The sequence below is a fragment of the Triticum aestivum genome, chromosome 5A (genome assembly GCF_018294505.1).
Source record: "Triticum aestivum cultivar Chinese Spring chromosome 5A, IWGSC CS RefSeq v2.1, whole genome shotgun sequence".
NCBI lineage: Eukaryota > Viridiplantae > Streptophyta > Magnoliopsida > Poales > Poaceae > Triticum > Triticum aestivum.
In genome coordinates this window covers 297,001,207-297,015,075 of record NC_057806.1, presented here as the reverse complement: position 1 = coordinate 297,015,075, position 13,869 = coordinate 297,001,207, and the positions used below count along the sequence as shown (strand labels likewise).

Sequence of the window (13,869 nt, the reverse complement as noted above, 5' to 3'; positions counted from 1 at the left end):
ACAGCCGACGACGGCCACTGTGGCCATGGCGGGGTGGCGGCGGGGGGCGGCTGCAGCTGCAGCTGGGGCTGCAGCGGCCCGGCAAACGTCGCGGAGGCCGCCAAGTGCGGCGGGTACCACGGCAGGGCCGGCGGCGGTGGCCCGTAGGGGCCTGCCAAGTACAACTGAATCCCCTGGACCACTGTGACGAGGTCGTGGAGGACCCCGGTGACCTCCTCCGGGGTGTAGACGGCGGCTGGCGGCACGGTGGAGGGAACCGGCATCTGGGCGATGGGGGCACTGATGGTGGTGGAGGTCGGCAGCGGGAGGGATGGGGTGGGTGGCGGCGAAGACATGATCGCAACCGAGCTAGCTGATACCAAGGTGGTAGGAGCTAGGGCTCTACCGGGTCTAGGCTGGAGATTGCAGGGGAAGGAGCAGGGCTCTACCGGGTCTAGGCCGGAGATTGTAGGGGAAGGAGGGAGCGGGGCGAGGCTTGGACCGTGGCGGCCGGCGTGCTGGCGCCGTCTCGCGCGAAGGGAGGGGCGGCGGCGATGCAGGAGGCGGCGGCTAGGTTAGGGTTCCGGCTCCTCTGGGAGCCGGGCAGTAGGAATAGTCTTATTGCTTAATTTCTAAAAGAATCTTACAGTTGTTTATATAACCACGATGCTAATAAAAATAAGTTAACTTTTGGGCTAAGCCCCTAACTAAACCTGCCCAGTGGGCCTCCTCCGGGTATAAGTTACCCCGGTCATAACACTCTGGCACATGGATAGCAAGCTTCCACGCACCCTTGTCCATAGCTAGTTCTTTGGTGATACTCCAATCCTTCAGGGCTCTCTTAACGGACTCCTCCCATGTCAAATTCGGTTTACCCCGCCCTCTCTTGACATTTTGCGCACGCTTTAGTCGTCCGCTATGCACTGGAGCTTCTGGAGGCCTGCACTGAATATGCCCAAACCATCTCAGACGATGTTGGACAAGCTTCTCTTCAATTGGTGCTACCCCAACTCTATCTCGTATATCATTATTCCGGACTCGATCCTTCCTCGTGTGGCCACACATCCATCTCAACATACGCATCTCCGCCACCCCTAGCTGTTGAACATGTCGCCTTTTAGTCAGCCAGCACTCAGCGCCATACAACATTGCGGGTCGAACCGTCGTCCTGTAGAACTTGCCTTTTAGCTTTTGTGGCACTCTCTTGTCACAGCGAATTCCAAAAGCTTGGTGCCACTTCGTCCATCCGGCTTTGATTCGATGGTTCACATCTTCATCAATACCCCCATCCTCCTGCAACATTGACCCCAAATATCGAAAGGTGTTCTTCTCAGGTACCACCTACCCATCAAGGCTAACCTCCTCCTCCTCACACCTAGTAGTACCGAAGCCGCACATCATGTCATCATGTACTCGGTTTTAGTTCTACTAAGCCTAAACCCTTTCGATTCCAAGGTTTGTCTCCATAACTCTAACTTCCTATTTACCCCGTCCGACTATCGTCAACTAGCACCACATCATCCGCAAAGAGCATACACAATGGGATATCTCCTTGTATGTCCCTTGCGACCTCATCCATCACCAAGGCAAAAAGGTAAGGGCTCAAAGCTGACCCTTGATGCAGTCCTATCTTAATCGGGAAGTCATCAGTGTCGACATCACTTGTTTGAACACTTGTCACAACATTATCGTACATGTCCTTGATGAGGGTAATGTACTTTGCTGGGACTTTGTGTTTCTCCAAGGCCCACCACATGACACTCTGTGGTATCTTATCACAGGCCTTCTCCAAGTCAATGAACACCATATGCAAGCCTTTCTTTTGTCCCTGTAACTCTCCATAAGTTGTCGTACCAAGAAAATGGCTTCCATTGTCGACCTCCCAGGCATGAAAACAAACTGATTTTTGGTCACGCTTGTCATTCTTCTTAAGCGGTGCTCAATGACTCTCTTCCATAGCTTCATTGTATGGCTAATCAACTTAATTCCACGGTAATTAGTACAACTCTGAACATTCCCCTTGTTCTTGAAGATTGGTACTAATATACTCCGTCTCCATTCTTCTGGCATCTTGTTTGCCCGAAAAATGAGGTTGAAAAGCTTGGTTCGCCATACTATCGCTATGTCCCCGAGGCCTTTCCACACCTCGATGGGGATACAATCAGGGCCTATCGCCTTGCCTCCTTTCATCCTTTTTAAAGCTTCCTTGACCTCAAACTCCTGGATTCGCCGCACAAAACACATGCTGGTCTCATCAAAGGAGTCATCCAGGTCAATGGTAGAACTCTCATTCTCTCCATTGAACAACTTGTCGAAGTACTCCCGCCATCTATGCTTAATCTCCTCGTCCTTCATCAAGAGTTGGTCTGCTCCGTCCTTGATGCATTTGACTTGGCCAATATCCCTCGTCTTCCTCTCTCGGATCTTGGCCATCTTATAGATGTCCTTTTCGCCTTCCTTCGTGCCTAACTGTTGGTAGAGGTTCTCATATGCCGGACCCCTTGCTTCACTGACAGCTCGCTTTGTGGCCTTCTTCGCCATCTTGTACCTTTCTATGTTGTCTGCACTCCTATCCAAGTATAGGCGTCTGAAGCAATCTTTCTTCTCTTTAATCGCCTTCTGGACATCATCATTCCACCACCAGGTATCCTTATCTTCGCTTCTCCTTCCCCTGGACACCCCAAACTCCTCCGAGCCCACCTTACGAATGCAAGTCGCCATCTTCATCCACACATTGTCCGCATCCCCTCCTTCCTCCCAATGGCCCTCCTTAATGACCCTCTCCTTGAACGCCTGAGCTACCTCCCACTTGAGCTTCCGCCACTTCGTTCTAGCGACTTTGGCACGCTTATCCCACTGGACACGAATCCGAAAGCGGAAGTCAGCAACCACCAGCTTATGCTGGGGTACAATACTCTCTCCAGGTATCACCTTACAGTCTAGGCACTCACGCCTATCTTCTCTTCTCGAGAGGATGAAATCGATCTGGCTAGAGTGTTGGCCACTACTAGAAGTCATCAGATGTGATTCTCTCTTTCTAAAGAGGGTGTTAGCTACAATCATGTCGTAGGCTAGAGCAAAGTTTAAGACATCTTCTCCTTGATTCTTAATGCCATAGCCAAAGCCCCCATGCGCCCCTTCAAAACCTGTGTTAGATGTACCCACGTGGCCATTGAGGTCTCCTCCTATGAAGAGCTTCTCGCCAATTGGTACACTCCTAACCATGTCTTCCAGGCCTTCCCAGAACTCCCTCTTGGTGTTCTCATTGTGGCCTACTTGTGGGGCATACACGCTGATAACATTGAGAACTAAGTCCCCAACTACCAGCTTGACCAGGATAATCCGGTCCCCACGTCTCTTGACGTCTACCACTCCATACTTGAGGCTCTTGTTGATCAAGATGCCTATGCCATTTCTGTTTGCAGCCGTCCCCATGTACCACAGCTTGAAGCCAGTATCCTCCACCTCCTTCGCCTTCTGTCCCCTCCATTTGGTTTCTTGGACACAAAGGATATCAACACTTCTCCTCACCGCTGCATCAACTAGCTCCCGAAGCTTCCTTGTCAGAGACCCTACGTTCCAGCTACCTAAGCGAATCCTCCTAGGCTCGGCTAGCCTCCGACACCACTGCGCAAAAAAAAAAACAGCAACTATCGGAGATTAAAAGAAGACCTAATCTCACCGTCCCGGCCGGATGGTGAGAAGACCAGGCCATCAGCTTCTCGATGCCGTCATGGAGATCGTCGTCGTGTGAGGAGCAAGCCTAGGCAACTTTATTCGACGCAGTGTCGTCCTCATCCTTCCGGCGCCACCTCAACTTTTTTCGACTTGTGTCAGGTGCATGATGATGTTACTAGGTTTCCAATAGCAGTTGCAGATTGTTGTTCTTGTGGTTCAGAATGTTTACGGTTATCATCACTCTGCAAAACGGGTGCAATTGATATCTTCTTGATACTAATATACCCCCTCTATCTAAACATCACTCTGCAAATGGATGGCTCAATTTAGCATGTATGTACTGAAGTTCAATGTTTACATAACGTTTGTGTGGGGTGGGGGTGGGGGTCTAATTAGTGATAGTTCATTGAGTTTCGACAGCTACCTTGTGCTGTCGGAACACACCCCACCATGTCCCCACATTCTGGCCCTAGCTTTGGGCCATGAGTGGCGGCATTGCCGTCGTCAGCGCCTGAGCCGGAGAAGAGAAAAAAGATCGGTTTTCAATTTGGTGATCGGCAACTTTAACCTAAGTAAGAAACAAGTTTCAACCAAGGGCTTTCACTCGTATAATCTCCACGAGAGAATCAATTTTGAACTCTCACACAAAAATATCAACCGAATGAATCACAATCTCTTACCTGGTGAAGACAAACTCTCAACTTTTTAAAATGGCACCTCCAACCCCCCTCCTCCGTGAAGCTTTCAGTCACTACAAAATTCAACTAAAAAGGCGGACTATAAACACAAAAATAACTATATACAGCACTCTACCTCATGGTGTCAGCAGCAATTGCTGGGAAAAGAAAGCCCAGATCTGCCCCTCGCCTCACCAACTCCCAGCGCAGACACCAGTGAGAATGGCAGCGTGAACGGGGAGGGACTCGACAGTAGAGGAGGATGCGGCGCAGCGGAAGGAGGCGGCAAGTAACTGTGGTGGCGCTGCTCTGCAGGAAAGGGAAAGAAACACGCGGGATAAATAAGGAGAGAACATAAAAGGGCGACGACAGAGGTGGTGTTGGCGTCCAGTGTTAATGCAATCGAGGGTGGAGCCGTGTGCTCGGAGCTCGTTCACCCGAACATAAATTAGCCTTTTTTTGCATATCATATAGATTTAACTATGGTTTAACTCTTATCTCAGGTGAAAATTCTATTCTGTGGACCAGAACCTGTCAAAATCGCAACTATCCAGGAGATATATGACCAGATCGAAGGAGAGAACTTGTCCAGACTTATTTTGATATTGCAGGGAAAGATAATGCCTAGAGCTAAAGAGTCTGTTAAGGAGAAATTCACATTTAAAGTAGATATTTTTCAGGTTAGTTTTGTATAATTATTCATGGCTTTGTTGGAATTAAAATTATGTAAATGAACAACAGCATTGACTGTGTTGAAATTAAAATTATGTAAATAAACGACATGCCACTAAGTAAAGCACATCAACTAATTTGTATGTACATTTTTGTGCATTCAATATTGATGCTTGAATGCTTGACGTAGTGTAGCATACTCTATTGGTTTGAATCAGAATCCAGTGTACAAGTTTCTGCAAGTTATGCTCTCAACCTTGAATACTTATTCGCAAAAAAACCTTGAATACTTATTTGTAGTTTCACGACTTCTGTCATGTACAGCAAATGCTTAATCCCTTGTAGTTTCATCACTTTAGTCGTGTACAGTTGATGCTTTACTATACATATATGATATGTTATCTATATATTCTACATTATACACTTTATATTCAAACTGATGTGCTCCTCCAACTGAAGGTCAATGAGTTACTGGTTAACATTAGTAAGCATGCCCTGAAGCCCAAGCATGAAGTGTTGACTGCAGAAGAAAAGGCCAGGCTCCTGAAGAAGTACAATGTGCAGGATTCACAGGTACGTCTATCTATAATTTATTACTGATTACTAATTTCAATTAGGTGACAGTACTGAATATATTTATTCTAAATTGTTACAATATCCAAGAAGTTTCTTTTTGGAGAGTCAGAAGTATATATCATTTATTTGTTATAATTATATTGCCAAACAAGAATTCTTAAGATGGAAACACATTTAAAATATGTTTTCATAGATTGAAATATTTGGTCCAGCTTTAAGCTTTAAAAGTTTCTATATTTCTGTTTATTGAAGAACATGCAGTTTCTATTTATTTTTTTCTGGATTCTTTAGCCAGATGAGAACAGTTACCAGGTTGAACCAATATCTATTATGGAGAAAATATTTTCTAATTGTTAAAACAAAGAGTGACAAAACAGTCTGCACGTACAGTCTAGGGGTCATATGCCTGTCAGAGATACAGTGTCTCTCTTCACAAATGGGTATTACAAAAAATGTTCTAGCAACATTGAGTTGGTGCTTTGCATTTTTTAGATGATCTTCTTGTTTGATTTATGGTTTATCTATATTACCAGTAGAGTTAAAACTTTGGCGACTTGTACGATCATGTTTTTGAGTATTATTTACTGGAACTCACGCTACGTCCGCAGAACTAATTGACTATTTTCCATGTGGAAAAATTAGTCATTTGCCACTCTAAAGAGTGGTGACTGAGGATTTGCCGTTTTTCAAATCTGCAAGTGCATTGATGATTTTCCACTGGGAAGAGAGAAATAGATGAAAATTTGCACCTTCTCTGTTATTCTATCTTCCTTTTTCTTTTGCTCAAGATATGAATGTAAGAATACAATATTTCTCTTTGTCCTCTCCTACCTTTGCTTCTTCCCTACCTCCACATTTTCTCCTAAGGTAGCTCCCCTCCTGTCCCCATGCTTGAATACCAAGGAGGGCTTGATATCTCCCTTTCATCCCCTGTGTCAAATCCCCGCCTTGGAATCTCCAAATCCTGATTGGATTATTCTCCTCCATACTCTGTCCTCAACCCCACTCTCCTAGTGCTATACAATCCCACCGCTGCCACAGCAGGAGGCTGCACAGAGGCGACGGTGTACTTGTTCATGGACATGGCAAACCTTCATATACATTGGAATGCCAAGGTGCCCAACAGCTTCCCCTACCCTTGTTTGTTACGAAGCTCCACACTCCCTGTCAAGTTTGTGACCCCCAAGCTTGGGAAGGAACTTCACTCATTATGGAGCCAGGCCCTCAAAAAAAAAAAGGAGCCACCGCTATCATATTCTGAAAAAACTCCCTTGGCCTCAACTTTGTTGGCGTCTCCTGCTGTGCCATGACTCGTCCAGCAAGCCCTGCAATTTCAGCAACTATGAAATGATGTCAATGTCATCAATTGTACCCCCATTTTCACCTCTTGTGGCTGACCTGGTCCTTTCTTAAGCCACGGCGATCAATGTGGCATAATATATAGCAGACAGCAGGCTGTTCAGTGATAAACGTGTCAATACTAATACGGCAGGCGGCAGGGCATTTCCGTGGTCAATGTGTCATACTATATGCAGGCTGTAGGGCTATTCATAGCCGGGTTCGCCAGCTGGTTAACTCCCAGTTGAAGATGCAAGAATGACAAGAAGAGAAGGTACATGAGTTAAGAGCTCTTTTATGTAATGAGTTGGGCAAAAATGGGGTTGAACAGGCTATCGGGTGGGTGATGTTGGGAGCTGGCTTGGAGAATGAACGATGGGGCTAGAGGAAAGGAGGGTGTAGGCCAGTTGGAGGTGGAAGAGGATAAAACGTTGGAAATTGTATCTCATCTTCTCTCTTTGTAGTGTCAAATCTTCAATTGCGAATCTGCAAACGGCAAATCATCGATCACTATCTATTTTCCCCATTTTTTGTGGGATCAAGTGTTTCATGCTAGAACTGTGATGTTATTTTTCCAGTCTTGCTGGCGTTGCAAGTTTTTTCCCCTGCGGGAACGATATTGCAAGTCGCTATGTGAACTATGTAACCTTTTTTTTGTTACATCCTGCTGGATGTCACTATTTCCTTCACAGATCAGCCTGGCTGTTGCCTATTGGTCTGCATGTTAGTTCCTAGTATGTGCTTGATTGTGTTTGCAACATGAATGTGGCTGAAGGAAGATCACAATCCCTTGTTGTGCTTGGATGCGATGATGGAGACCATCATTGATACATTTTACCATCCTGACCACTTGCGTCTCATAGACATATCATGCTGATAATTTTCTGATTTGCCATAATTTTTTTGTGAGGTTGCCATATTATTTGTGTTCTTATTTGGTTTTGTTTAAACTAGAACTTTGATGTATTACCCAGTTTAAGACATTTAGTATTTCCACACACTAACTGATTGTGCTGTTACCATAAAAGAATTGAAGATAAGTATATTAATGTCTTAGTCGCTGTGGGGCATAGCTCATTATCCTTTTGTCTGCCTGTTGGATTTTTCACATGCCTAAAATGCCAAACTGCATTTGTTATTACTCCTCATCAAGTTCTTTTTGCATGAACCTTCAATTTCTTAAAATCCTCATCAAGTTGTTATATAGTTATTTTTAACCACAGTTTGCTGAAAATGGTGCTTTTATCTTTCAGCTCCCTCGCATGCTAGAGACCGATCCTGTTGCTCGCTACTATGGCCTCGGCAAGGGAACCGTGCTTAAAGTTACATATGACAGTGAGCTTACTGGGAACCATGTGACATACCGATGTATTTTCTGAGGGCTGCATGTGTTTCCATGGATGAAAGGTGTAGCAAGCTGTTTGTAAAATCGTGTTAGCTCTATGCTGATTCATTGGCCTGAAGGTATTTGGGACTTCAGGCGTGTTACACCGAGCATGGTCGACTGGATTCAAGCCGTATCCGTTTACTAGAGCTAGCATAGGTTTTACATACAAATCAGATGTCAGAAACCTGATTAAGATGAAGAACCAAGAAAGGAAAAAAGATTGACTGTCAAACAATCTTTCTTCAGCTAACAACTGTGGTTTGGTCTGCTTGTCTTGGGTAAAATTTCGTCATCTGCCGCCTTTCTCTTGCGGATGTTGCTGCTATCACCAGTGCTGTTATCTGTGGGGTTACTGCTGCTGATGGTATCGCTGCTGCTGTTGTTTGTGGGGTTACTGCCGCTAATGGTGACGGTATCGCTGCTGCTGCTGTTGTTTGTGAGGTTGGTCTCGCTGTTGCTTAGCAGGTCTTCGTCCTGGTGGCAGTGCTCCTTGCATCTGCTTTTCATTATGTGGGGCTTGAGCTTGCTCATGTCTGATAGCCGTACTGGTTTTAGGAAGAACTCATTTGCTCCTTCCTCCAGGCATCTGATTCAGAACAAACAAAACCGTAATTGTCAGAGTTCATTCTAAGATCCTACTATATTTCTTTACAGCTTTATTTATGTCCATATATTTGGGTTTTTACTCCATATGCGCCGATAGAAATAGACAAGTGGCACTGGTGAGTTGTCTGCTACTATAACCCTTTTTATATAGAGATAATCGACTCGAAAGATCGACAACCGTATCATTCCATATCTTTACTATTTATTTGACACTAAATATTTCATGATAGAATATGAGCACGACGTGAGCTGGGTGGGGGTTGTTCCTTTATTAGAAGGCATGTGACCCCAAATCAATAAAGGATTCCAAGAGATCTTGGTGTCTAAATTTAGATCAAGGTCTATCAAACATGTAGTAATAACAGATGAGACTATCTGAATCTTTTCTAACGGTGGTTCAGCTATAAAGTTTCTAAATCAGCACCATCAATAATCAATCTGGTTTCCAAAACAAACAAGATTTTGGGTCCGTAACCGTGCTCACCTGTTGATTCTGGAAGGTATGTTCTCCGATGACATGATCACAACCGGGATGTCCCTGAAAGACGACGACTCCTGATTCAACAAAAGCCAGATGGAGACCATTAGCCACCATGCTCTTCAGGCTTGAGCAGACCAAATCAAACTAAAAAAAAAAGGGCTGGTACCTTGATCTTCTTGAGCAGATCGTACCCTGTCATCCCAGGCATGCAGTAGTCGGTGATGATGAGGTTCACGTTCACCTCGACGTCCTGCTTAGGACCAAACCCAAAATTAATCAATCAGAAACAGTTTCAGAGCACTAGTACTGTGGCTGCGCACATGATAGACCATCTGTCTTCTTACCAGTTGGTCCGCATGGACAGAAGAAATGGAGGCGTCCTCGCCATGGAGCCCCAAGAACTCGAGAGCCTTGGTCCCAGAATCCACGGTGGTAACTGCGGAAACAGAGACTCTGCCTCAGATGCCATGGCATAGCAGGAACACAACTTCGTATGCTGCAAATGAAATTGATTGATACCTTGGAAAGAAGATGTCTTGAGGAGCCTCTCAATGAGCTTCCTGTCGAGGACGCTGTCATCCACGGCCAAGACATGGAACGGAGCCTCCGCGATCGCCACCGCCATCGGAGAAGAAAGAGAGAGCGTGTGTTTTGTGTGATGGAGGAGGATGCTATGAGGAGAAAGCAAGGATGGTAGAGTTAAGGCAGGAGGTGTGTGCGCTTGGCATGAGAGAGAGAGAGAGAGAGAGAGAGAGAGAGAGAGAGAGGGCTTTCCAGGAGCGTGTGGGTGGAGTCGAGTTTATATGCACCGGAAGCACATGAGAAAGGATTCCAGGGAGATATGGGGTGGGGAAAAGGTGGGTGGAGAAAACAAGTGTGATGACCAAAGGAAATCCCGCCTCATGGAAAGCAAGATCCGGGCCAGATTTCCCCCAAATCTTGCCATGAATTGACTCCACCATAGAATAGACCTGGCAGGCCCATCAGCCACAGCAAAGCCATGGTCCACCATTTTCTCTTGTTCCCTTCCCTTTCTTTCTCGTTTCCTGGCCTGTCCTCTTGCTTGCTCGGCTGACCTGAAAGGAAGATTTGGGGTCGCTTCTGGCGATTTGGTAAAGCGGAGAAAAGATGAGGAGATCTTCCACAGGTGTGACCTTGCGGTTTGATGCGCGTCCATCTCATCTGTTGGTTTTTTCCCCTTCCTTTCCCTTCCCTGTATAAAATCTGTTGGTGGTGCATCACTAGTTGGTTCCTACCCGGGACGTCGAGTCTGCAGTACAGACGTGTTACGACCAGCTGCGAGTTATGTGGCTCCACATAATAGTATGCGGTGTTGCCAATCAGTGGCAGTTCACTTGAAAGGGTGTGGGCGATGATGTTTCTTTTTTAACTCTCTGCAGTGAACAAACATAGCAAATCTGACGGCTTGGGGTATCAATTTATGATGTTGCGAGTATGGCAATTTCCTTCGGTAGATTGTGTCTTGAAAGGTTGTGGGCGATGATGTTTTGCTACAAATCTGACGTCGGATTTTCTAGCATGACAAATCCCTGATGTGCTTAGTCTTTTTTGCCAGGACTTGATATGCTTGCTGAAGAAAATTGTCATGCTCACGACAATATAATTTGTCATTCCGAGCATCATATTTGACATGCTTAAAAGTCCACCGTTAGATTTTTAATATTTCCGATAGAAATTAGAGGTCATTACCCCTTAATAAAAAAACGAGTGCCTATTCATCGGGCACCCAGGGAAAAAAACCAGTGTCAACCGTTAGATGACCATCTAACGACCAAGATCGTGCGTGGAACTATTCCTGTTCAACCTTCACATGTAGCCGGTCGCGCTTCTCATTACCCCGCCCTCCCTTAACCCGCGGTGCTGCCTCCACCCCTGGCCATCCCTTAAAGGTCTCGAGCAAAAAAAAATCCGCCAAGCCCGCAACCCTCCCCCTCCCCTCACCCTAAACATAGGGCTAAAATTCAACATCTGCATGTAGTTTGGTTGCCTGCATTAGGCTTCCTGCATCAAGGAAGCAATTTCTACTACGTTTTTTGGTTGCCCGTGTCGCTGTTGTTAGACAAATAGCATGTTGTTTGGTTGCAAACGGCATAAGGTGTGACTTCACACTAGTGGTGACCTTACCACACACACTAGTTGAACAACGTCTTGTTCTAGCTAGGAAACAAATGACAGTTTATCTTAACTATTAACAAATGGCAGTACAAATTATTAAGAGCCATATGGCTGAATAAGAGAAAGTTCATCGATGCTAACTAGGTGGAAGTCCATCCTCTTCTTCTTCTTCTTCTTCTTCTTCTTCTTCTTCTTCGTCTGACCTCTGCTATCCTACGTTGTCTGAGCCCACTCCAATGTTTTGTTCTCCACGCTTCATTGTTAAACGTCTCCACACCATGGCCAGAGCTGACCACATCATCGGGCATCATATCTTCCTCGCCCGGCACAAGTTCATCACAACCCCATTGTAGGATCTAGTTATAAAGGATTGAACATGAAAGAACAAGCTTAATTTGGGTCGGGTAAGGGTGGAATGGCTTTTGATGCAGGATCTTAAACCCATTCTTCAGAGGTCCAAATGCCCTCTCAACCCTAACTCCAAGGTTGTAGTCTCTGAGATTGAACAGTTCCTGAGGAGTCCTAGGATATTTCCCACCAGAGGAATCGCTCAGATGGTACTGGTTTTCCTGAAGGGTGGAAGAACACGTGTCGACATGCATAACCAGCATCTCCTAGGTAGAACTTGCCATCGGGTCTAATCATGTTGTCACTTAGAATGTTGGCATCATGTGCTAATCCTCCCCAGCCAGCCAACACATATGTGAACTTCAAATCGAAGTCAACAGCAGCAAGCACATTTTGGCTTGTATAGTGCTTGCTCCCCCTGCATGCTGCAGATTATGACCTCGACACTCTGAGAGTGACATAAGTACCATCTATTGCCCCAATGCAATTCTGAAATGGCATTGCAAGATGGTGTTATGGCTATAACAGAACAATACAAGCATATCAAGGCATCAACTACGTATTGTGCTCACCTTGAAGTATAGATACCATCTTGGGCTAGTGCGAATCTTGTTAGGAGTCCGACCGGTTTGTGACCTGATCATCTCTCCTCCGAGTTCCCCAACAACATACAACACTTGCCTAAAGTACCTGGAAATGGTCTCCATTGATCTCCTGAATGTGTTGTGCATAACCCTGAACCTCTGGCTATGACCTACAACATGCAGGAACATGGCAACTTGCTCTTCCATAGTGGTGTGGATGCTATCTTGTAGCAACCCCCTGCTCCTGAACGTTTGCACAAGCCTGGCGAAATATGCTCTTTTCATTCGAAGCATCCACGGGCCTATGTGTCGTTACGGTTGTAGATGTAGTTCATATTCACTATCCTCTCCCGATCTCGGATTAACATGGACCATACTAGATGACAAGTTTGTCATTCTGACGACCAACTCTCTTATGGACCAACAAGATCCAGGCTCGAACCACATCTATCAACGATGCTGCCTGGACTACAAGCTTCATCCGTTCATCCACAACCTAAGCGACATCCATTGTGCAGTCAACAATGGTGCAACCGACCCTAAACGGTCCTAAGAAATGACCTAACAGAGGAGGGGGGTTGTATGCTACTTACCAGCTCAGGGTCGAGGTGGGGGGAGGGGGTATGGCTGAGACGAGGATAGCCGGGCGGAGTCAAAGAAGAAGGGGACTACAAGCTTCCACCAACGCCGCCGCTGCCGCTTCGATGGATCTGAGTCGTCATCGCCACCGATGCCCAGAATAGAGGAAGGGCTTGTCCGAGAGCCAAGTTGAGTGAGTAAATGGGGGAGGGGGCGAGGCTATATTTTGTGCCATCCCGCTTCCGTCAATTTTCGTCTCCAGCCATCTCCGTCCGAATCTCTCCTGCATCGTGCCCTACGCCGGGATGAGGTTTTGCGCTGAAAACGGCCGATTGAAGTGTTTCCAGCGAGCCAGACTCCGTGGTGCTTTAAGCATTATGCCGATGCGAGCCAGACCTCCGTGTACGCAACCAAACAGACTGTTTTCATCCCGCCCGGACTTGGTTGGGTTGTATGCAACTAAACGCGTCCCTAACTAATAACAAAAAATGGACCAGGGCAAATCACGTTTTCAGGTACCAACGAATAGCCAAACCGTAAATGAAAGAAGATTCTCCTCGTGGGAGTTGATCATATCTTCCATGATTCTGTTTGTGTAAAATCCTCGCAGCTGTACTGCATGCAGCTGGTTTCAAGTTTTAATGAGCGATCAAGTCGCACTGCACATGTGCGCTCTAGTCCAAGATTAAGTATAGAGTAGCTGCTAACTGAAGTCAGCATATGTGAGCTGAGCTGAGGTAGCCACCGCCTGGAGTAGATAGAAGATAAAAAATCGGCTTGGCAACCTGCACATCCTCGGATTAGCCATGTCGCAACCCGACGATCGAC

General features: G+C 46.1%; 2 protein-coding genes across 2 annotated transcripts in view; one reads left to right on the top strand and one right to left on the bottom strand.

Annotated features, from left to right (window-relative positions):
* Nucleotides 1-8,992, top strand: part of LOC123103030 (DNA-directed RNA polymerases IV and V subunit 5B) — a 17,491-nt gene extending 8,499 nt beyond the window's left edge. The window contains exons 2-4 of the mRNA XM_044524518.1: nucleotides 4,838-5,014; nucleotides 5,466-5,579; nucleotides 8,174-8,992. Coding sequence (XP_044380453.1) covers nucleotides 4,838-5,014; nucleotides 5,466-5,579; nucleotides 8,174-8,299 — 417 coding nt within the window. The 3' untranslated portion in view covers nucleotides 8,300-8,992. The remainder of the gene's footprint in view (nucleotides 1-4,837; nucleotides 5,015-5,465; nucleotides 5,580-8,173) is intronic.
* Nucleotides 8,426-10,212, bottom strand: LOC123103029 (two-component response regulator ORR9). Its single transcript, XM_044524517.1, has 5 exons — nucleotides 9,914-10,212; nucleotides 9,739-9,830; nucleotides 9,561-9,644; nucleotides 9,398-9,468; nucleotides 8,426-8,893 (listed from the first exon to the last, which is right to left on the bottom strand). Exons 1-5 carry the CDS (start codon nucleotides 10,017-10,019, stop codon nucleotides 8,554-8,556), a joined length of 693 nt encoding a protein of 230 aa, XP_044380452.1. The 5' UTR covers nucleotides 10,020-10,212; the 3' UTR covers nucleotides 8,426-8,553.
* Between the last annotated feature and the right edge of the window lie 3,657 nt (nucleotides 10,213-13,869).

Bases quoted from the DNA above. Each gene is read 5' to 3' on its own strand.
- LOC123103029 (XM_044524517.1), bottom strand. From the start codon at position 10,019: ATGGCGGTGGCGATCGCGGAGGCTCCGTTCCATGTCTTGGCCGTGGAT. The intron at 9,831-9,913 runs GTATCAATCAAT...CTGTTTCCGCAG, and splicing joins CAAGACATCTTCTTTCCAAG to TTACCACCGTGGATTCTGGG. The intron at 9,645-9,738 runs GTAAGAAGACAG...GGTCCTAAGCAG, and splicing joins CTGTCCATGCGGACCAACTG to GACGTCGAGGTGAACGTGAA.